Raw genomic sequence first — 25,237 nt, 5'->3', positions numbered from 1 at the left:
ATTCATATTATATGATTATTTGCTTAATATTTCTGTCTTCTCCACCTCACTGTTAGCTGTCTCTCTGAAGACAGGGCTATATCTTTCTTGTCCTTTCCTCAGCAGTATGCCTGGTGTAGAGTAGATGCTTCATGGCTATTTATTAAATTAATGAATAAACAAATGAAGAGTCAAAGAGTGAAGTCCCAGTACTATCAGGGAAGCTGTGCCACACATCACTTGTTCAGCATGAGGAGAAGTAGAAAGGGAACCATGTCGAGGGCAGAAGGCAGGGTTGGGGACAGGTGAGATGGTGGCATACAGAAGGGTCAGGCAAATAGACGGCCAGCATCCCACTTCAGTGGGATGTGGGCCTGAACGCTGTGCTTTAGACAGTGCTTTTTAGACTTTCATAATCCCTGCTCCTTTTCCTCAAAGAGGTGACTGGCTCACCCCACATCTCCCTCTTGCCACATCTTCTACATGTGAGACTGAGCCATGTGATTAGGCCTACCTTTGCTATCTGAAGTTTGGTTCAGAAAATAATAGGTAACTTTTTGTTTGTTCTCCAAATATGTTAAAATATAAAAACCGCTTTTTCAAATAACACCTAGAGCTTGTGGAGATTTGTCATCTGTCCTTGAATGCTAAGCAAAGAAATCTAGTATTTATGAGGAAGGCAACCAGGATTATTAAATTATGCTAAGAAAGGATCGAATTTAACTTTAGAGTGATTAAGTCCTGCAGCCAGTGTGCAGGCTAGACTGGAAAAGGAGAGATCAGAGTGATAAGCTTAGGGAGAGGTGAGCACTGTGTGGAATGCTTTCTAGGGAGCGGGCTCTGCTTAGGGTAAGGCAGGGAGGGGTCCTGAGAGCCTTAGAAAATGACTCTGGCTGGGTGGAGGGGAGAACGGGACAGGAAGGGGATTACAGGGAAAAGAGGGTTCTGAGCCATGAAACCAAATGTGTGCCCGTGCTCCTGCGACCTCCCCTTTCTGGAAAGTATGGATTCCCAGGTCCTCCCCACATAGGCTGGTTTCTGGAGTGACAGGAAAATGCACAGAGATTACTGGTGCTCTTATTTATCTCCAGCCTATGCCATGACAGACTGACTTTTCCCCCAAACAGCTATCCTGCATGGAATGCAAAAAGCAAAACAGAACACATAATCAGTGCCTATTCTCTTCCACCAAGCAGAACCTCACACATGAAGCCAGCCCCTGAACTCCTGGAACACCATGTCCCCTTCTCATTCTGAGAAGTAATTGCAATGCAGTTCATGACCAAAATGAAGAGTCCATTTTTAAACGTAGCCTCATAATTACCCATCCAGCTGAAGAAGGCCAGATACTCTGTGGTTTAATCCCTAGGTCCCCATGGCAGAAATAGGGTTTTGAGGAAAATTATGGGGCCAACGTGTGCACATCTTTTGGGAATGAAGGGGATAAAGCTAAAGACTTTTTCTGACAGTCAGTTCAGTAGAACCTTCTCTCTAGTCAGCATCTTGGTAGCTGGTAACCAGCAGATATTTAGTGAGTATCACATATCGGTCAGGCACTGGGCTAGTCCCTGAGAGGAGTGCATAGTGATGACACAGCCCTGCCCTCAGGGAGATCACACACGGGAGAAGATGGAGAAGCAAGCAGGCCAGGAGAGGCATTGTGATGGTGAATTCCTGGGGGAGGTCAGGGGGCTAAGGACAAGATCCAGCCCAGCCTTGGCAGGTCAGTAAAGCCTTTACAGAAGCGGTGGCGTGTGAGTGGAGAGCTGAACCAGTAGGGATTAGCCAGGCAAAGCAGGTTGGGTACAAGACCGTTGTTCTGAAAAGAGAGAACAAAGGCCTAGAGGTGAGAGCATAGCAAATTTGGGGAACTGGAAGTGGCTTCTCACGGTCAGAGCTCAGAGTCTGATGGAATGGGAGACAGAAGGCCGGAGCTGGGTCATAGACACCCTCCAACAGCAACTGAAGGGTTAAACTTTATTCTGTAGTGGTCCTGGTGAATGTTAAGGTGTGATTCCAGAAAGTTCACACCAGCTGCAGCAGCAATGTGCAAAACTCAATCAGGGAGACAAGTTAAGAGGCTGTTGTAAAAGGCTAAGGGACCAGATGGTGAGAAGCCCAAAGTCTCAGCCTGAAGTCGGGCACAGCTGGAGCAGCCCTCAGAAATCCTAGCTTCCAACCTTTGTGCTTCCCACTCTACCTGTTGGCACCTCCAAGTCCCTAAACCCCCCTGAATGACTCTTTATCTTTCTCTTAGCTTCTTTCCTGTTAAACTCCTGGAGGTTGGTCTATACTCTTTTTATGAATGGGATACCTAATTGACAGCCAGCTTAAGTAAACATGCCTAGATAGCACAGCTTAAAGATGATAGAATCAAGATTCATAACATTTGTCTGTCTGATTTTGAGTTTGAAACTCTTTCTACAAACTCCTTTGTGTAACTGCGATGAAAGGGGCTTCAGATATGAAGAAGAGTATCTTTCAGGTTTGTTATTGCCTGCTGCCTCCTGTGACAGAATAACCAAGTAGTTTTCCACTAACGTCTTACTAATACCACCTTCCCTGAAAAAAGGACTAGAAACAAAGTCACAGTAGTAAGAACTAAAATTATTTATAACAATAAATATATGTGAGTCAATCCTAAAGAAATCAACCCTGGATTTTCACTGGAAGGATGGATGCTTAAATTGAAGCTCTAGTACTTTGGCCACCTGATACGAAGAGCCTACTCATTGGAAAAGACCCTGATTCTGGGAAAGATTGAGGGCAGAAGGAGAAGGGGATGACAGAGGATGAGATGGTTGGATGCATCACCGACTCAGTGGGCAGGAGTTTGAGCAAACTCTGGGAGTTAGTGATGGACAGGGAAGCCTGGCGTGCTGCAGTCCATGGGATCTGTAAGAGTTAGACATGACTGAGTGACTGAACAACAATATGTGACTTACATTCTTATGATTCAAAATGAAGACTCAGCCTGGGACAAAAAATAAGGCTGCACAAGATTAAAACATGCTTCATTTGATAATGGTGCTTCTCTTTCAGTGACAAGATTTCATTCATTTTTACTTTCTGAATTTGCTGGAAATTTGGAAAATGACCAAAATAAGCATGTGTTGTTTTTATTATTGCAAACATTTTAAAGATAGATTCTTCAGTGTAGGACAACAATAGTTTTTATTGAGAATAATTGAATCCACAAAAGATCCACAATGTTCGGCTGAGGTCTCCAGCTGACCCATCTTTCAGTACTTTTTACCCTGGGAGCTGTCAACTGTGACCAGAGATGAAGGGACACTGTATTGGCAAAGAGCTTCCACTGGATCAGTTGGGGAATATGGATAATTCCTGGAGCACACATGCTGTGTCTGCTCCTTTAGCAGCCACTCTGGATGTCCCTGCCATTGTTGGTCCCACCAAATTCAGAGAGCATTCCTGTAGACTTTGGGACCTTCAGCCCGCATGGTCTCTTTGGAGTCATGACTGGTGTCATCCACCACACTCTGGTTGAACACAGAAGTGGGTTTCTTCTGAATGTTTCTGAGGCACCACTCTTACCAAGGAAGGCTGGATGCAGGGTCATACTCAGTCAGGAGTCTACACAGCACCTCCTAACTGCGCCAGCCCTGGCATACCCACACTCCTCCAGGAGGCCGTGGAAGACAGTCCAGACCTACCTGGACACATTACCCTCAGTGTAGGTGCAGAATTCCTTTGTCTGAGGAGGAATGCCCCCCTATTCCTCCACACACACAGACATACTCAGAGCACCACTAACATGGGAAGGGCCTGCCTTCCTGAGATGGTAGCTTATGGTTGGCTAGTGGGTCAGCTGCACGGCCCTCAACCAGCAGGCCCTGCCAGTCTGCCAAACCTGCTGTCTAGCGAGCTATTTTTCTCCAACTAATATTGCATTTTCTACCATCCAGGCAGGTGGGTAATGTATCATCTCCATGTTAAACGTCCTTATGTCTCTTGGTTGGTAACTAATTAAAATAATTTGGTAATTCTCTCCTCTTATATAATTAATTTATATTATTAGTCAAATTCCACAAGTCAGTTGCCTATTTTAACAAATGCCAGTTTCCTTTGCTGAACCTAAATACTAGGCACACTTTTGTGATGAAAAGTTCCTCTTCCATTGTGTTCCTTTCATTTTTGAAAGACTTTGAGGAAATTTGGCCACCTCATGCGACGAGTTGACTCACTGGAAAAGATTCTGATGTTGGGAGCAATTGGGGGTAGGAGGAGACGGGGACGACAGAGAATGAGGTGGCTGGATGGCATCACCGACTCGATGGACATGAGTCTGAGTGAACTCCGGGAGTTGGTGATGGACAGGGAGGCCTGGTGTGCTGTGGTTCATGGGGTCGCTAAGAGTCAGACACGACTGAGCGACTGAACTGAACTGAACTGAGGAAATTATTTGGATATTTTAGTATCTTAGGTTAAAATTGTTGCACGGTGATTCTTGAACATATACTTTTGTTTTTGTTTGCATATAGTACATGCAGACTGCAATCTTAAAAGCTGCCTATTAAAACAGTAGTCTACACTTACCTTCTTGGGCCACTAGGTGGCGCACACATATGTCTGTGGACTGTAGGTTAAAGGGGCTCGTCAGCAGGTTAGATTGAATTCATCACCACAGGAGGGGCGCAGACAGTAGAAACTGTAGGGGTCTAAGAGAAACAGTGATCCTGTGCATGGGAGTAAAGGAAGGAAGGTTTCCAGGGGAGGTGGATAGATAATAATATTGCTGCAGAGATGGTGGGAGAAAAATCATAGTGGTAGGAAACCCCAAAGCCGTGACAGAGGGAAAGTCCTTTAGAGGAAAGGACATGCTTACTTTCCATGCTGACAGATCTCTCAAGAGTGTTGCAGAGGGCATTATGGAATAGTTGAATCATTTGAACTAGATGACATCAAGCATTCCTTTCTGCCTTTGTGCTGGGCACTAGAAATATACAGATGAAATGACATAGTCTTGTCTTCAAACAAGGACCTCATGAGAGAAACAGAGAAGGAAACCAATAATTAAGACAGGGCATGATACAAAAGAGAGGTTTTACAAGATGCGTTGAAGGAATACAGTGTGAAACCTTCTGTTCTGAGCAAAGAAGAGGAAGGGGTTAGGTTGGGAGTTGACGTGCAAAGAAGACCTCATGGTGGTCTTGAGACATGCGGAGGGAGCTCCGTGAAGATCTCAAGAGAGTCGTTTAGAGAGACTAGGACGAGCAAAGGCACAGGGGTTTGAAAGGATAATGTGGATTCCAGGAAAGGTTCAGCTGAGTTTAGCCATGCTCACTGAGGGCTATTGTGTGCCAGAGACTGAATAATAGCTGTTCCAGGCCCTTAAGATTTCCCTTGGCTTGTGAGGAACACATACAAGAACTGAAAATGGCGGTGTGTGAAAGCAGCTTAAAACCTGTTCTCTTTTAAATCCTATCATTTGAGCCCCCAGGGTCCTGGCTGCAGGAATTCTCAGAGAGCTCTCTACACCAGAAGAGGGAGCCCACAAGCACAGTGCCTATTGGCTTTTTACTCGGAGTCACTGCCAGGGTTTCAGTCTCACTCATTCGTTTGAAAGGTGTGAAGTTTAAGACCAGAGACACACAGTAAGTCAAGACCACAGAGAGGAGTCAGGACACAAGGCCAGGTCTATCTGTGGTCCTCTCAGGCTTTCTTCCCTTTCGCTCTGCTGGACCCTGGATACTGAATCACCATTTAGAGATGACTCTTGATTAAGAATTAGACACTTTTCATATATATAGATCTCTTTCACTGAGGGTGATTGCCACAAAACCGAGCTTATGGAAAAATGGAAGGACACACTGTATTCTTTCCTCATGTATGACGGAAGGGCCGAGCCTACAGGCTGGCCTTGGCAAAGGCAGCTTGAGCCGATTGTACTACTAGCCTGGTTCCATGTTTGGGAAAGAAGGCAGTCTGGCTCCAGCATTCCTTCCAGCTCCCATGTGTGGGTGTGTGTTTCATTTCAGCACGAGGATATGTGCTCACAGTGTAGGTCAGTGACATCTTGGAGTTGCATTGTTTGCTTGAAAATGTCAACTGGAATGAGTTATGAGCTGGTGGGGAAACCGGGATGTGTGATTGAGAAGACTCTGAAAGGATACAGACCTGCTTTTAGGCCCTGAGAAATCATTAAATCATGGGGTAGAGAGACCTTAAAGAGGTTCTGACTAGGACAGATGAGATGTAAATGGAAGAGCAGGGGACCACAAGGGCCAGGAGACTTCAGACCAGGTCTTATAAGGCAAGGATGAAAGAACTGGGAATATTTAACCAGAAAAGAAGATGACACAGATCTTCAGATCTCCAAACTTGTCACAGGCCAAAGCAACAATGATCTCATAAGGAAACAGCTTTTAACCCTGCTCAAAATGGGGCAGTTTAGGGGCACAGGTTCAATCCCTGGCCAGGGAGGGCTAAGATCTCATGGGCTGTGGCCAAAAGAAATTTTTTTTTAATTTAATTGTTAAGAAATGGGTTCCCTGTCAGGAAAGGGGATAAAACAGAAGCTGTTTATACAACTGGTGGGGACATTGCAGAGGAAATTCCCATCCTAGTGGCAGGTCAGACTAGATGACCTTTGAGCTCTAGTATCAATAATTCTATGAAAAGGGACAAGGCAGCTTTTATAAACCAATGGTCACGTGGTCTATAATAATAACAAAGCCTCAATACAAAAATAGCTCTTTTTATTAAGCATCTATTAATTGGCAGGCATCATGCTGAGTGATTTACCATGTGCATCATCTAATTTTGAACCATCAAACCAGGATTAGAACTGACTGAATTCTGGCTCTCTCATTTAATGAAGATGTGGTCTCAGGCAGATAATTTCTCCCTTCTGAATCCCATGTCCCTCTGTTGTACAGCATGAGCCCTGCAGGTTTGCCAAGAGTGTGAGAAGAATTGACACATCAAAGTGCCTGGTCCTGTGCCTGGTCCTTTGCCAGGCCTATATTTGGTACTCAAAAAATGTTGCTGCTTTCTCCTTTCTGCTGAAGCAGAATTTCAGGGAGCCATTCTAGGGGAGAGGCAAGATAAAGAGGGAAATGCAGGTGTGGTGAAATATGCCAAGGGACCCACTGGATGAAATACCAGATAATCAGAAGCTCCTGCAGTGTGTATCCTGGAGCAATGGTTCTCAAAGTGAAGTTTGTTAAGACCCCCCCTTTTAAGAAAAAAAAATACATATTAATGAAAACTGCTGTTAATGGAAAATCAAGTGTAAGAAAGAGTCAGAGGTTGACAGAGACTTAAGGAATCCTGGCTTAAGTCTTACAGTGTGGCGATTCCTTTAAAACCTGGAACTAGAACTGCCATGCAATCCCACTGCTGGGCATACACACCGAGGAAACCGGAATTGAAAAAGACATGTGTACCCCAATGTTCCTTGCAGCACTGTTTACAATAGCCAGGACATGGAAGCAACCTAGATGTCCATTAGCAGACGAATGGATAAGAAAGCTTTGGTACATATATACAATGGAATATTACTCAGTTATTAAAAAGAATGCATTTGAATCAGTTTTAATGAGGTGGATGAAACTGGAGCCTATTACACAGAGTGAAGTCAGAAAGAAAAACACCAATACAGTATACTAACGCATATATGTGAAATGTAGAAAGATGGTAACGATGACCCTGTATGCATGAGAGCAGAAGAGACACAGACATAAAGAACAGACTTTTGGACCCTGTGGGAGAAGGTGAGGGTGGGATGATTTGAGAGAACAACATTGAAATATGTATATTACCATATGTGAAATAGATCACAAGTCCAGGTTTGATGCATGAGACAGGGTGCTCAGGGCTGGTGCACTGGGACGACCCTGAGGGATGGGATGGGGAGGGAGGTGGGAGGTGGGAGGCGGGTTCAGGATGGGGAACACATGTAAACCCATGGCTGATTCATGTCAATGTATGGCAAAAACCACTACAATATTGTAAAGTAATTAGCCTCCTATTTAAATAAATTAATTTTAAAAAACAAGTCTTTAAGAGAGTTACTTACCACCGCCCCATCCTCAGCCTCCAATACCTTCTTCTCCACCCTCTGGTTCCCATGACATCCAGTTCAGGACTGAGCTTCCCCATAGGTGTGGTGTGATGAGGGGGCGGTAAGCCTACTGAGATGTTGATCACTTCAGCCCTTAGGGTCAGGGCCAGTTGCCTCCAAACATGAGCGGCTTCATCTAGTGCCTGGTGGACCTGACAGGTATTATTTTCTATGAATGTTGCATGGCACAAAGAGATGAGGATTCGGTTAGAGAAGGAATGGTTTAATCATCAGTAATGGAAACTGTCATAGCATTGTTGAGCAGAGTTAATAAATAAACCAGCCCTCAGAAATATCATGGTTAGAAAGGACGTTGACAGTGACTAAGGACAAGGCAAAGAGGGATATCAGATGCCAAGATATCAGACACTTAACCAGTACAGCCAGTGTGAGCAGGGAGAAATCTAAGGCTGCCTGGTCCAGAGGGATGAACCTTGGCTGGGAATCTGGAAAGAGACTTTCTTTGTGTCTATAGGTAAGCCACATTCCTCTCAGGGCATCATTTTCCCTTAGTATAAGATGAATTTGACAGCTCTGACCAGAAAGGCCATCCATCCATCCCTCCTGGTCTCTAAGGCGCAATGCCTCTCTGCGAAACCGTGGGACCATCACCTTCTCCACAGCGTGCCCTGCTCTGCATGTCTGAACATCACCCTTGCATGTCCATCCTGACCCCTAAGCAACAAGTTTGACTCTGGCTTAAATCAGTTCTCTCACAATGTGTTTTCCTTTGCAGCAACAGCGGCAGCTTGATCTCCTGACGATAACCAGCCCCGGTGAGTCGATGTGGCCATTCTGCTTTGTCTTTTCCCTTGTTTCCCAGAGCAATGCCTGGTTGCTTATCCCAATGCAATTTGTGTCCTGTTCCTTTGGCTCCCTGATTGAACAGCAAAATTCCTGCATCAGGAATGATCCTTCTCCCCACTGTCCTCCACCCCACAGGCAGTTTCTTTTCTCCAGCTCTGTGCTGTCTTTTCTTGACTCTGCACATGGCAGGGTGATACTGTGTTGTTACTGCATATTCCAGGGCCAAGTTCTCCCCAGATCCCTCAGTGGATCCAAATGTTAAGGAAGTGTCTTAGTCTCCCGAGAAATGTTAAAATCATGGTGAATGGGGAAGCTGCCTTGTAAATGGCATGAAATGAAGGGAAGACAGCTCATGAAGAAAAGCCAGTCTGGGCAAATGATCGGGTTTGGTCTCCTGTGACTTTTGCCACTCACCTTTAGGCAGGACAAGTCCCCCAACATAGCTGTGGCCCTTAGATTAAAAAGTTCTTTCTTCCCCCAAGACTGACATCTAGCCTGGAGGGAAGTTGAGCATTTAGTCCATCAGAAGGTATTTTATTTTGATTTGGGAACTTGAGGCAAAACTGGCCAACAAGAAATGCTGTTCTTTCTTGGAATCCAAAGGGATGATGGTGCCAGCAGTGAACATTCAAGAGTGGGTATGGTGGTTCGTCTTTATCCATTGGCAATGTTCAAAATATTTAACAGCCCTGTGTGCTGTTAAATAAACTCCCTACTGTGCTGGGTATTAACACTTTGGTTACTGGACTAGGGGGAGATGGTATTCTGGGAAAAAGACTAGTATGACAGAGTGGTCACATGGGTTGTGGGGGGTCTCTAGGAGTGGCAAATTACCAACAAATATGGAGGTATTTCAGTATTTTAGTAACCAATATAGCTGTGCCATGCCATCCCTGCCTAACACCCAGCCTGTTACTACTGTATCTAGGGCCAGTTGTCTCACTTACAATGAGACTGAGAAATTGTCCTTTGCAGGTACTGTCTCAGCACAGAGGCTGGTTATCTATCTATGTAACTGAGGTGTAAAACAATGATTACAAATGTAAGTTGGATCTACCCAGTTCAGGTGACCTTATTATAGTCCACCTAATAGAGCTCCGTGAACTTGAGACTTTAGAAGAACAAAGATGAACTGGTTTGAAAATGTTCAATATAACCCATAGAATGAACTGTGTTTAGCATGTATATAATTATAGAAATTCCAAATCATGAGCTAACCTGACTAAAATGGCTGTTGGGTGACATACCAATCCCTCCCCACTAAGGTGTTGGTAAGGGATTATCTTTGTCTTGTCTGGTTAGCTGCTTCCTTCGTGATTGTGTTTTGTTCTGCCCCACATATGCTGACCTAGTTTGCCTGCTTTCACATCCCAGTCTTATCTGGTCACAGCTTGATATGATGCTGACATATGAATTGGAGAGGGTTCTTGATCTGTCTTCAGTTGCTTGAGAAGGAAACTTTTAGACTCTTGTTAGCTGCATTTCTTTCGCACTAGCTCTTTCTGTTCTTAATTGCTACGGTACAAACTCAAGCAGAATAGCTGTGACTCTCGGTGCACTCCTTTTGGGCAAACTGTTAAGCACCACCCGAGTTTGTAATGGTTTATAATGTTCCCTACTTTTAGGTGAGAAAAGACTACTTTCTGGGTCAGCTCTTCTCAAAAGGCATTTTGTGTCACAAGTGTACAGTACTCCAAGTAGGCTACATTTGTGTGGTATTGTAAGATATGCACTTGTGAGATACTGATGCACACATCCCTCAGGAGTACAGGTAGGTCCCAGGGAAACTGAGCCCCCAAGGTAGTTGCCTCTACTCCAGTGTGCCAGTCAAATATCATCCATGTATACCATTGCCTAAGAAAGGTTAGGAAGGATTGCTAGACTATGTATCATCTAGACAGCACTAGTCCCTGCCAAAATCCCTCTTGTAACTATCTCTCACTTTCAAAGTCACCCCCGTTCCCCCTTCACCAGAAGCCGCCACGGCCAGCAAGGGGCAGGCTAGCTCTCTGGGAGTGCCAGTGGGAGGTGCTAGCTTGTTTTCACTCCTCACCAGACCATGCTCAACACAGAACTGCAGGCTGATGCTGCCACTTGTCATCAACTAGGAGCCTTCAGAAATGCTGGCTGGTGATTTGGAAGACTTGAAAACTTGTGTTGTCTTCTTTAAACTATTTCATTTGTTGTGACTAATTCTGAATATACAGAAAAGAGTGGCGATAAAAGGAAGAGTCACTTACTGCCCTCCCCAACCAAACACCTTGGTTTGATCATGTCAGTGTCGCACCATCTATGCTGCACAGTTCCCTATTTAAAAAAACAGAGATCTAGTTGAGGCTTCCCTGCACTCCTCGCTGATTGCATCTCTCCCCCTTCACCCAATAGGTAAGCACTGTAATAAATTCAATGTATAACTGCATAACTGGCATTGTTTTACAAATTCCTATAAATGATGTCACATTATAAATGTCATTCTGTAATTTTTCTCCTCTTATATTGTAGAGATTTATTCACGCTGATATATGTGGCTCTGGTTCAACTGTTTTTAACTGCTATATAAAATTTCACTTATAATTCTATCACAATTTCTCTTTTTCATTTTATTGATCGTGATTTAGATTATTTCCAATTTTTTGCAATTTTAAACAATGCTACTAGGGCCATTTTATGCATAAGAAGGAGAATTTATCTTGAGCATATAACTTGGAGAGGAATTACTGATTATATGCATCTTCAAATTTACTATATAGTGGCCAGTCATTTTCTAAAGTAGTTGAACAAATTTATACTTCAAACTGTAACAACAGCAAAGTACAATAGTTCCCATTTCTCTGAATCCTCCACACTTGAAATCATCAAACTTATAAATTTTTACTGGTTGTCATGATAAATGTGAAATATTATCCCATTGATTTTATTTGTTTTATTGTTTATTTGACTGCTTTGGGTCTTAATTGTGGCACACAGAATCTTTGTTGCATCATGTAGGATCTTTCCTTGTGGTGCTTGGACCCTCTTGTTGTGGTGCTTAGGCTTATTTGCTCTGTGGGATCTTAGTTCCCCAGCCACTTCTCCTGCACTGTAAGGCAGATTCTTAACCATTGGACCAAAAAAGAAGTCCACCACTGTTTTCATAATATGTGTTTCCCTGATTACTGGTGGGATTGAATATCTTTTCATATATTTATTGACCACTTTGGTTTCTTCTGTGAACTGACTTTTCATATCATTTGTCCATTTCCTGTTGGGTTGCTACTTTTTATTGATTTTTAATTCTTTATTATTTTTCATATTGATACTTTGTTGATTAATATGCATTGTAAAAATCTTCTTCAAGATGATGGCTTGTTTTCTGATTTAATGGAAGTTTCTTTTTTAAGTTTAGCATAGTTGAATATGTGAATACTGCTTTATGAGCTTTGCTTTTGTGACTTATTTAAGAAATCCTTCCCTACCTGAATATCATATTCTCCTGTATTCTAAAAGTTGTCAAGTTTTACATCACATTTGGGTATTTATCTCATTTACATGACAGATCATTGTGTATGATATGAGTTAGGGGTTTAATTTCTTATTTACATATGGATGTTCATTGGAGGGACTGATGCTAAAGCTAAAGCTGCAATACTTTGGCCACCTCATGCGACGAGTTGACTCACTGGAAAAGACTCTGATGCTAGGAAAGGTTGGGGGTGGGAGGAGAAGGGGACGACCGAGAATGAGATGGCTGGATGGCATCACCGACTCTGTGGACATGAGTTTGAGTGTACTCCGGGAGTTGGTGATGGACAGGGAGGCCTGGCGTGCTGGGATTCATGGGGTCGCGGAGAGTCGGACACGACTGAGCGACTGAACTGAACTGAACCCATTATCTCAATACCATGTAATAACTAGTTCATCCTTTCTCCCACTTATTAGCAGTTTTACATCTGCCATATATCAGTTTTCCTATATACAGAATCTGTTTCTGAGCTTTCTGTACTGTACTGTTTGTCTATCACTGTTAATCTGCCTTAACCCCATGTCTTGCTTACAATAGATCTTAATTTTAATATTGTCTCATAATTGGTAGGGAGATATCATTTACCTTGTCGCATTCATGCTTATCTTTTGAAAATACAATTATTTTTTCTTTTTAATAAAATCTAATAATCCCTGCCCTATGACAGGTGAATTTAATCTGTTTACATTTATTAGAAGTACTAATACATTTGGACATATTTCTACTGCCATATTTGTTCTTTCTGTTTATCATTTATTTTCTTTTTTCTTTTGCCTTGCCTTAATTTGGACTGAAAGTGAAAAATGTTAGTGTATCAGTCATGTCTGTCTATTCGCAATCCTATGGACTGTAGGCTGCCAGGATCCTCTCTTCATTAAATACTCCAGGAAAGAATACTGAAGTAGGTTGGCATTTTCTTCTCCAGGAGATCTTCCCAACCCAGGGATCAAACTCAGGTCTCCTGCATTGCAGGCAGATTCTTTACCATCTGAACCACCAGAATGCATTATGTTTTATATGTTACCTATTTTTTACCTCATCTCTAGATTTCAATGCTACATATTTTGTTTCTAACCTTAACTGTTTATCTTTTGGAAATATACTTGACTATACTTTTTTTTTTTTTAACAAAGTCTGAAGTTAGAAATGGTATGGACCTAACAGAAGCAGAAGATATTAAGAAGAGGTGGCAAGAATACACAGAAGAACTGTACAAAAAAGATCTTCACAATGAAGATAATCACGATGGCATGATCACTCACCTGGAGCCAGACATCTTGGAATGTGAAGTCAAGTGGGCCTTAGAGAGCATCACTACGAACAAAGCTAGTGGAGGTGATGGAATTCTAATTGAGCTATTTCAAATCCTGAAAGATGATGCTGTGAAAGGGCTGCACTCAATATGCCAGCAATATTGGAAAACTCAGCAGTGGCCAAAGGACTGGAAAAGGTCAGTCTTCATTCCAATCCCAAAGAAAGGCAATGCCAAAGAATGCTCAAACTACCGCACAATTGCACTCATCTCACACGCTAGTAAAGTCATGCTCAAAATTCTCCAAGCCAGGCTTCAGCAATATGTGAACCGTGAACTTCCAGATGTTCAAGCAGGTTTTAGAAAAGGCAGAGGAACCAGAGATCAAATAGCCAACATCCGCTGGATCATGGAAAAAGCAAGAGAGTTCCAGAAAAACATCTATTTCTGCTTCATTGACTATGCCAAAGCCTTTGTGTGGATCACAATAAACTGTGGAACATTCTGAAAGAGATGGGAATCCCAGACCACCTGACCTGCCTCTTGAGAAACCTGTATGCAGGTCAGGAAGCAACAGTTAGAACTGGACATGGAACAACAGACTGGTTCCAAATAGGAAAAGGAGTCCGTCAAGGTTGTATATTGTCACCTTGCTTATTTAACTTATATGCAGAGTACATCATGAGGAACACTGGGCTGGAAGAAGCATGAGCTGGAATCAAGATTGCTGGGAGAAATATCAATAACCTCAGATATGCAGATGACACCACCCTTATGGCAGAAAGTGAAGAGGAACTCAAAAGCCTCTTGATGAAAGTGAAAGAGGAGAGTGAAAAGGTTGGCTTGAAGCTCAACATTCAGAAAACGAAGATCATGGCATCTGGTCCCATCACTTCTTGGGAAATAGATGGAGAAACAGTGGAAACAGTGTCAGACTTTATTTTCTTGGGCTCCAAAATCACTGCAGATGCTGATTGCAGCCATGAAATTAAAAGACGCTTACTCCTTGGAAGGAAAGTTATGACCAACCTAGATAGCATATTAAAAAACAGAGACATTACTTTGCCAACCAAAGTCCGTCTAGTCAAGGCTAGGGTTTTTCCCGTGGTCATGTATGGATGTGAGAGTTGGACTGTGAAGAAAGCTGATCGCCGAAGAATTGATGCTTTTGAACTGTGGTGCTGGAGAAGACACTTGAGAGTCCCTTGGACTGCAAGGAGATCCAACCAGTCCATTCTAGAGGAGATCAATCCTGGGTGTTCATTGGAAGGACCTCATGCGACGAGTTGACTCACTGGAAAAGAGTCTATGCTAGGAGGGACTGAGAGTGGGAGGAGACGGGGACGACAGAGAATGAGATGGCTGGATGGCATCACCGACTCGATGGGCATGAGTCTGAGTGAACTCCGGGAGTTGGTGATGGAGAGGGAGGCCTGGCGTGCTGTGATTCATGAGGTTGCAAAGAGTTGGACACCACTGAGTGACTGAACTGAACTGAACTGAAGTTAATCAAAATATCTGAAGTTATTCATTCAGCCACAGAAAGAACTTGCTTTAACTACCTATCAAATACTGACCTGTCACCACCTAGTTATTATCATTTAGACTTTTAAGATAAACTTTTTCAAAAAAGAAAAGTAATGATGATGATGGTTAAGAGCCATTTGACTTTTCCTACACAGTTTATAAATTTTTGTGTTCTCCTATTAATTACATATCAAGATTTTCCTGTTACCTTACTAAAGTGGATCCTTTAATAGCTATTTTAGTGAGAGTCTATGGGAAGCTATCTTAGTCTGTATTTGTCCTTATTTTGACTTCTCTTTGGAATGATAGTTTGGCTAGGTATAAATTCTAGCTTGAGGAGGATTTCCCTTTGTACTTTCAGGATTTTTTTCTTTTTTTTCTGACATTCATAGTTGCTAGTAGAAATCTGCCATTATTTGTTTGCAGTAACTTATTTTTTCTTGGGTGGGCATAAAGATTTTTCCTTTTGATCTTCATGCTCTACTTTTTCATTTTAATAAGTCTAGATGTGAATTTATTTCTATTTACCCTTCTTGGTACTCTGAGTACACTTTCTGCCTGAGAATCAATGTCTTTCTTTAATTTTGAGAAATTATCAGCAAATTACCTCTTCAAATATTGCTTTCCCTTCATTCCTCTTCTTTAATAATTTCTATTAGATGAATGTTGGATTTTCTCGAGTTGTCCTCCATGGTTCTTTACTGACTTTTCATAATTTTTATAATTTTATTTTAATGCATTGATTCTGAGTTACCCAAAAGTAACTTGAATTCATATTCACTTTTTGACCATATCTAGCCTAGATTTTTTCCTGTCTTTTTCAATATTTCAATGACTATCTATTTTTAATTTCTGAGATTTCTAATTTTGTTCATATCCACCTGCTCTCATTTTATTTCTGCCTATTCTGTTTCATAATTTCTTATTCTGTCTTCATTTGTTTCTTCAAACATCCTCAATATGCTTATTTTAAAAGCTTTGACTGTTTTATAAAATAAGTTTCATCTGGAGTGAATTCAAGTTATAACTGTTGATTTTGTTTAGTATCACTTTTAGCATTTAATTTCTTCATGCATTTTGAAATTTTAGTCTGTAATATCTCTTTGAGAAGGAAGTTTTCTGTTACTCTTTGTCCCCATCCCTGACCTCCCCCCAAAATAAATCTCCCACTATGTCCACATATCTCTATATGTTGGTTTTTGCAGTTGACTGTACCCATAATAGTCGGACATGACTGAGCGACGGCACTGAACTGATACACATAATTTCAGTACAGAACCTTACAGATACTGGGGATATGTCAGATCCAGTGACAAAAAGTCAGCAGGATAGCTTGGCATTGCTTCTGATTGCTATGTCTATATGCTATCCCTCACTTCTCTAGGCCTATATAGCACATAGGAGCTATCTCCCAGAAAATTCTGCACCAGGCTTTTATTTTTCTAGGCTCCTTCCATAACTGGGAAGCCCTACCCCTGGTCCTTGTTCTAAGCAGAAGATCTTATCTCTGGTCCTCATCTCCTTTAGAACACTTTAATGAGTCTCACAGGAGTCCAAATTTCAGCAGCTACTGCCTGTTTCTAGATCCAGATCTCAATAAGCAAGTAGCCTCAGGAGCATGTATAGCATTTTGCATTTGTGCTTTTCAGTTTCATGGAGATATGTCTCTTGCAATGGAGCCCAATTATATATTTTCATTTCTTTTTTCATGTATTATTCAAAATTACCATTTAATGGGAATGAATGGGTTTACTGAAACATGAACTTATTTACTTATTTGGCCCAGAAGCCCAACTATAGTTTTTTCCTTACTTTTTGAAGGTTTATACTATTATAACCTATAAATAGAAGGGAGGCAATATGAGCAAATATTTTTCTCCTATCCAGGTGTAATTTTTAACCACCAGATTGATAAAAGAGACTGCTACTTTTTGCATGTATATATACAAATATGTATGTAGTTTTAAAAATAAAATTATAATGATCTATGTAAACTGTTACATTTGAATATAATATGAACATTTTTCAATATTATTAAATATTCTCAAAGAGGGACTTTTATATAGCTGAAACACATTCTATTTTAAATTTATCTCTTGTTGTATATTGGTTTGGCATAGCCTCTAGGTCATGTCCCACTCCTTTGCAACCCCACGGACTGCAGCCTGCCAGGCTCCTCTGCCTGTGGGATTTTCCCAGGCAAGAATACTTGAGTGGGTTGCCATTGCCTTCTAAAATTATTGCATATTAAATTATCCTTGATGATTTAGTTATAAATAACACCACAGTGAACATTCTTGTATAAATATGTTTGTGTGCATCTTTAATTGTTTCTTTAGGAAAAATTCCTAGAATGAGAATTACTAAGAAAAGGTATAAATAGTTCACTAGTCATGACAGTCTACATTACACTGAAGTAACAATGATGTCAAAATTACAGAGACTTAAAGTGCATCGCTGTATTTTTTACTTTTGATACACGTCTCTCATGGGCTGGCGTAAGTTCTGCTCTACGTCATCTTCACTCTGGCACCCAGGCTGGCCAAACATCCTCTATTTAGAACATTGCTGTGTCTCAGTTTGGGTTCCCTAAGAAGTCAAACTTGAGACAAAGATTTTCATTTCAATAGTTTATTTGGGAGGTGATCCCAGAGACCTTGCTGAGAGATGAAGTAAGATTTGGGAAAAGGAAAAAAAAGTTAAGAAAGATTCATTATCAAGCAAGGTACCACTGTTGGTAACTGGAATTTAATCCTTCAGGAGAACCCTGGAAGTCAGTAGAAAATAAGCCTCTGAGATATTCCTGAAGGGCAAAGGCGTGGGAGTGAGGGTGGGGGTGTTAATTTCCTGACACTTCTAATCTGCTTGATATATGGACATAGCAGATTCCAGTGGCCAGAGAAAGTCCTCAAGAGAAATGTGCAGATGTCAGCAATTGAAAAGTATTTAATTTGTGCAGAAATAAGTGCCAGGAGAATATGTGAGATTGCAGCAAAGTACTGACAGCACCTGCCATTGGGTCATCATGGCAGAGGGGAAGGGAGAGTGAGTCATGTACTTCTCTTCAAAATTTTTAGAAAGGGTCAATTTTGCCCAATTTTCCTTGGTCAAAGCAACTCATATGACAACTTGTAATTCAACAGGGTAGAGATGTTGACTCTTCCTACACGGAAGGGCACTGCAGTGAGAAGAGCTAGAATATTCGGCAATGGTGAATATACCTTTTTACACGTCTAGAAAAATTTTTATGTTCCCACCATCAAGTTAAAAGTCCTGATCATAGCTTTAAATGAAAATAACATCTTTACTGAGATATAATTCACATCCATAAAACCCATCCTTTAAAGTGTGCCATTTACATTAAATAAAGTGTACCATGTAGTGGTTTTCAGCATATTGACAGAATTGTACAATCACCATTAATTCCAGAACATTATTTTTACTCCAGAAAGAAACTCTGTACCCGTTAACAGTCATCCCCCATTTTTGCCTTCCCCTAGGCTCTGCAACCACTAATTTACTTTTTATCTCTATGGATTTGCTTATTCCAGATGTCTCATATAAATGAAATTGTACAGTATGTGGCCTTTTGTGACCGGATTCTTTTTTTACATAACATAATGTTCTCAAGGTGCACCCACACTGTAGAATGTATCAGCACTTCACTCCTTTTTATTGCCAAATAATATTCCATTGTATTGATATATCATAATTTGTATATCCATTTACCTATTGATGAACATTTCAGTTGTCTACATTTTATGGCTATTGTGGATAATGTTGCCATAGACATTTGTGAACAAGTAAAAACCATGTTTTGAGTTCTCTTGGACATATATCTAGGAAATGAACAGCTGGATTATTTGGTAAGTGTCAAGGTAAACATTTTGAGAAACTGCAAAATTGTTTTCTAAAGTAGCTGTGTCATATGGCAGTTCTATTTCCAGTTTTTTGAGGAATCTCCACACTGTTCTCCATAGTGGCTGTACTAGTTTGCATTCCCACCAACAGTGTAAGAGGGTTCCCTTTTCTCCACACCCTCTCCAGCATTTATTGCATGTAGACTTTTAGAGACATAGGCATATAGAACAGTCTTTGGGACTCTGTGGGAGAGGGTGAAGGTGGGATGATTGGGGAGAACGGCATTGTAGCATGTATATTATCATAAGTGACCAGTCCAGGTTCGATGCATGATACAGGAAAAAAAAAAAAAAAGTAGCTGTGTCATTTACATTCTCATCAGAAACATAGGGTGTTTCCAATTTCTCCCCATCTTCTCTAACACTTATTATCTATCTTTTGACTTATAGTCATCCTAGATGGCATCACCGACTCTGTGGGCATGAGTTTGAGTGTACTCCGGGGGTTGGTAATGGACAGGGAGGCCTGGCGTGCTGTGATTCATGGGGTCGCGGAGAGTCGGACACGACTGAGCGACTGAACTGAACTGAACTGAGTGGGTATGAAGTGGTATTGCATAATAGTTTCGGTTTGCATTTTGCCAATGACTTATGACGTTGAATATGTTTTAATGTGCTTATCTGCCATTTGTGTACTTTTTTGGAAAAATGTTAGGCAAGTTATTTTCCCTTACTGACATCAATTAGGTTACATTTGTCTTTTTGTCATTGAGTGGTAAAAGTTTTTAAATATGTATTCTGAGTACAAGGTCTTTTGTCAGATACATAAATTTAAAATATGTTTTCTTGTTCAACGGGTTGTCTTTTCATTTGCTTGATGGCATTTAAAACAAAAAACAAAAATTTATTTTGATGAAGTTCAATTTATCTATTTTATTGCTTATGCTTTTGGTATCATATGCAAGAAAACATTGCCTAATGTCACAAAGATATACTCCTGTGAGCTAATTTTTGTATGATAAGAGATAGGACTCCAGTTTGTCTATTTGCATGTGATTGTCCAGTTTTGCTAGCACCATTTGTTGGAAAAACTGTTCTTTCTCTTGTTGATTTATCTTGGCACTTTGTCAAATACTCATTAATTTTTTGATGGTATAGACTAAAAGGACAGATTTCGGAAATATCTAAACATCAGCATTCAGTGTCAGAACTGTATTAGGCACTTCACATATATTTTTCACATAATTTCCCCCACTGTCCCATTGAATAGGCATAGTCTTTCCTGATTTGTTGATGGGAAATGAAGGTGCTACACAATTAGAATTGCCCACATAAATGCAGTTAATAAGTAAATGCTAGAGTCAGAATTCAAATCCAGCTCTCTCTGATTCTATATCAGAATGTTGCTTTTTCTATTGCTACATAAGAATACTACTTCCTGTGTGATATTGGCCCACAGAGTCTTCTTTCTCAGACAGAATTAAGGCTGACCTACTTTGCTGTTGATAAGGAAAGTGTGAAATGTCGGGGACATCACAGGCATGGGGCTTTTCCACTAACGAGGCTACATCCTGAAGAGACAATTGATTTCCTAAAATACCGCAGAAACCTCCAGAAAAAAATCATAGCTAGAATGGTTTCTGATTGCAAATATGCACACAAAATATTTTTATCACCTCTTTACCTTGTTAAAGCAATACCTAGATTATATGGTGATAGACTAAACCTGCTGATCATTACATAACAACTTTGGACTTTATCTCCAATGAAAGTCCCCCATGATGTACATGTAGCCACTCCGAAGACTAAAGGAACAAGAGAGCCCAAACTAGCCATTTTTCCTGCTTCATGGCCATCTTCAGAGCCAGCATAGCCTGTGGAGCCAGTCTAGAGTGGCCATGACTGGCAGAGAAGCCAAGTCAGGGAACTCCTGACCTCACAGCCAGCAGTTAGCAGCACAGTGGATATGCACTGGGAGGATGGTTCAAACACTGCATGTACATCATTAAAGCAACTTGAAAGAGATCTTTAAAGGAGATAAATAAATTGTTCCTAGTCCCACAGTCTTAGCACAATATAAAACCTAATTCTATTTATACATTTTCCTTTTCGGTTCTTGTCTATATGCAGAAACATATTTACATAATTGCAATCACAGTAAGTTTTTATGTACATCTTTTTTCACTTAGCATTATTTCATAAACAATCTTCATGTCGCTATGTAGTTTACATACTTACCATCTTTTTATAATAACTTTCTCTATTAAAAGATGGCACATGCCCATGGTGCAAATTTTGAAAAACACAGATAAGTTATAAAGATGAAATATCAGTTATCTCCCAGAGGCAATCACTGTTTAATATTTTAACACATTTACTTCTTTGCCTTTTTCCTATGCATGTTTAATTTTGTTTTACATAGTTGAGATCATATAGAATATAAAATTTTATCCTGATTTTTCACTTAATATTACAACAGAAATATTTTCCCATGCCAGTGATGTTGGATATTTAACTTGATTTTATTTTTCCATCTTATGAATAATTTATCAACCTTTGTGTATATATTTGTATCTACATTTTAGGTTATTGTCTCAAGATAAATTACCAGGGATGGAACTACTTAGATCCATGAACATTTTATGAGCATTTTAAAGGCATACTTATTTTTAAAAGCTCTAGATTCTTCCATCTTTTATATGTAGCCTGGTTTAGAAAAATACATGTCTTATTGTTGTACATTTGTGCTATATCCAGATGTTTTTCTCTTTTAATGACTCTACCATAAAATTTATTTGTGAAAAAAACTTTTACTTCTTTTGCATAAGCTTTTTTTTTTATTGGCTATTTTAAAAGTAGAATTGCTGGGCCAAAGAGCATTAATATGTTTAAGGAATTATTAAATCTTACAGCCAACTCATTTTCCAGAAAGGTTGTATCAATTTACATTCCCACTTCCATCCACCAACCTACATCATTCTTGTCAACAATGAAAAACAACAGCGTTGGGTGTCACTCAGAAGATTTATTAAATCTAAGTAAACAAATTCCAGAAACTGAAAAACATTTAAAGGCAGAGAGAAACGTGTTTGTTCTCATAGTCGCCAGGAGACAAACTAATTACTATGTTCCTAGAATATTTCTCCTGGGAAATCTTTATAGGATGCCATATCCCAGGACTCAGGTGAGGAGGTTAATGAGAAGAAATCAAGGGCTCATTCTTGGAGTATCCAAGTGGGTGGACTATGCTCTGAGAAGGGGATTCAGAGGCATGCCATCCAAAACGCCATAGCCAATCAGCATAAGGTGGTCAGGTAAGGAAGGAGCTAGCAAGACCTTGGCCATCAGAATGAATGCAGGCCAAGAGGAACTGAAATGCAACACACAAAAGGGAAAATTAAGACCTAGGAATTATATAAGTAGGAGTCTTTAAGCACAACCTAAATTGCCTTAGGCAAAAATAAGTAATTAATTAGTTCATAGGTAATCCAGAAATAAATCTGCCTTCCTGTGCCTCTTGATATAGAGCTCCTGAGACCCAGCTTGTTTTTCTTCTTCTCTTAACTCAATTTGCTCTTAACTGCATTTCCAGGCCACATGTTGTCTCAGGATGGCAGAATGTACATTCTCCCAAATTCTAGTCCAGTAGGAAAAAGCAAGAGATGCTCATCCAGAAGTCCCAACAGAATCTGTTGCTTCATTCTGTGATTGGGTCATTATGACTTCATCTTTAAATAAGTATCTGTGTACAGGGAAAGCTACTGTGCTGATTGGCTGAGAGTTGAGTTATAAAAATCATCCTTGGTGCATAAATTGAGGCCTGACATTCCCTGGTGGCTCAGTGGGTAAAGAATCCTCCTGCCAAATACAGGAAATGTAAGAGACTCTGGTTCAATCCTTGGGTCAGAAGAAGGAAACAGCAACCCACCCCAGTATTCTCGCCTGGGAAACCCCACAGACAGAGGAGCATGGCGGGCTACAGTCCATGGGGTTTCAAGAGTTGAACACAACTTGCAACCAGACCACCACCATTACCTGGAAATGGCCCAAGATCAACTGTGTGAATTACAAGGTCTGAGAGTAGAGCAGACATTTGTCTGTTCTGTAGAAGCCCTTCTATTGAAAATTATAGGCCCAACAGGGGTTTCACATCTAGAATCTCTGGGGAGAAGACTCATCATCAAATGGAGGCTGTTCCTTGGACCCAGGGAGGCCCTTCCTGGTTAAAGCTAGACCCATACAAGTAGCTCAGAGTATTGAGACCAGAGAACAGGATTTAAGCTTAACTGACATAGAGCTGGATGCCAGCCTTATCTGGGAGTCAACTTTCAACAGTAGTCAAAGTATGGGAACCAGGTAGACATGACTTCCAATCTTGATCTTCTTATTTCTTGGCTCCATGCCCTCAGGAAAATTCTGTAACTACTTTGTGACTTAGTGTTCCATTAAATATGGGTGCATCTATTGAGAGCATCATAAGATTTTTATCTTTCATTTTATTAATGGTGTGTATCCGGAGGTTTGTGACATTGTACAGGAGACAGGGACCCAGATCATCCCCATGGAAAAGAAATGCAAAAAAGCAAAATGGCTGTCTGAGGAGGGCTTACAAATAGCTGTGAAAAGAAGAGAAGCGAAAAGCAAAGGAGAAAAGGAAAGATATAAGCATCTGAATGCAGAGTTCCAAAGAATAGCAAGGAGAGATAAGAAAGCCTTCCTCAGTGATTAGTGCAAAGAAATAGAGGAAAACAACAGAATAGGAAAAACAAGAGATCTCTTCAAGAAAATTAGAGATTCCAAGGGAACATTTCATGCAACGATGGGCTCGATAAAGGACAGAAATGGTATGGACCTAACAGAAGCAGAAGATATTAAGAAGAGGTGGCAAGAATGCACAGAAGAACTGTACAAAAAAGATCTTCACGACCAAGATAGTCACGATAACGTGATCACTGACCTAGAGCCAGACATCTTGGAATGTGAAGTCAAGTGGGCCTTAGAAAGCATCACTATGAACAAAGCTAGTGGAGGTGATGAAATTCCAGTTGATCTACTTCAAATCTTGAAAAATGATGCTGTGAAAGTGCTGCACTCAATATGCCAGCAAATTTGGAAACCTCAGCAGTGGCCACAGTACTGGAAAATGTCAGTCTTCATTCCAATCCCAAAGAAAGGCAATGCCAAAGAATGCTCAAACTACCGCACAATTGCACTCATCTCACACGCTAGTAAAGTCATGCTCAAAATTCTCCAAGCCAGGCTTCAGCAATATGTGAACCGAGAACTCCCAGATGTTCAAGCAGGTTTTAGAAAAGGCAGAGGCACCAGAGATCAAATTGCCAACATCTGCTGGATCATGGAGAAAGCAAGAGAGTTCCAGAAGGACATCTATTTCTGCTTTATTGACTATGCCAAAGCCTTTGACTGTGTGGATCACAATAAACTGTGGAAAATACTGAAAGAGATGGGAATACCAGACCACCTGACCTGCCTCTTGAGAAACCTGTATGCAGGTCAGGAAGCAACAGTCAGAACTGGACATGGAACAACAGACTGGTTCCAAATAGGAAAAGGAGTACGTCAAGGCTATATATTGTCACCCTGCTTATTTAACTTATATGCAGAGTACATCATGAGGAACGCTGGGCTGGAAGAAGCACAAGATGGAATCTAGATTTCTGGGAGAAATATCAATAACCTCAGATATGCAGATGACACCACCCTTATGGCAGAAAGTGAAGAGGAACTCAAAAGCCTCTTGATCAAAGTGAAAGAGGCGAGTGAAAAGGTTGGCTTGAAGCTCAACATTCGGAAAACAAAGATCATGGCATCTGGTCCCATCACTTCATGGGAAATAGATGGGGAAACAGTGGAAACAGTGTCAGACTTTATTTTCTTGGGCTCCAAAATCACTGCAGATGCTGATTGCAGCCATGAAATTAAAAGACGCTTGCTCCTTGGAAGGAAAGTTATGACCAACCTAGATAGTATATTAAAAAGCAGAGACATTTTTTGCCAACCAAGGTCCGTCTAGTCAAGGCTATGGTTTTTCCCGTGGTCATGTATGGATGTGAGAGTTGGACTGTGAAGAAAGCTGATCGCTGAAGAATTGATGCTTTTGAACTGTGGTGCTGGAGAAGACTCTTGAGAGTCCCTTATACTGCAAGGAGATCCAAACAGTCCGTTCTAGAGGAGATCAATCCTGGGTGTTCATTGGAAGGACT

At 40.9% G+C, this 25,237-nt stretch overlaps 1 protein-coding gene across 1 annotated transcript in view; it reads left to right on the top strand.

Annotated features, from left to right (window-relative positions):
* The window catches only part of AGBL4 (AGBL carboxypeptidase 4), a 1,400,873-nt gene that overhangs the window by 1,038,857 nt on the left and 336,779 nt on the right, over positions 1-25,237 (top strand). The window contains exon 6 of the mRNA XM_088834990.1: positions 8,802-8,841. Within this exon, the coding sequence (XP_088691116.1) occupies positions 8,802-8,841 (40 nt within the window). The remainder of the gene's footprint in view (positions 1-8,801; positions 8,842-25,237) is intronic.

This window comes from Moschus berezovskii, chromosome 4, assembly GCF_049115385.1.
Source record: "Moschus berezovskii isolate FMDL1 chromosome 4, NW_MosBer_1.0, whole genome shotgun sequence".
Lineage (NCBI taxonomy): Eukaryota > Metazoa > Chordata > Mammalia > Artiodactyla > Moschidae > Moschus > Moschus berezovskii.
The sequence above is the reverse complement of the archived record's forward strand: the minus strand, read 5'-3'. Positions and strand labels throughout refer to the sequence as shown.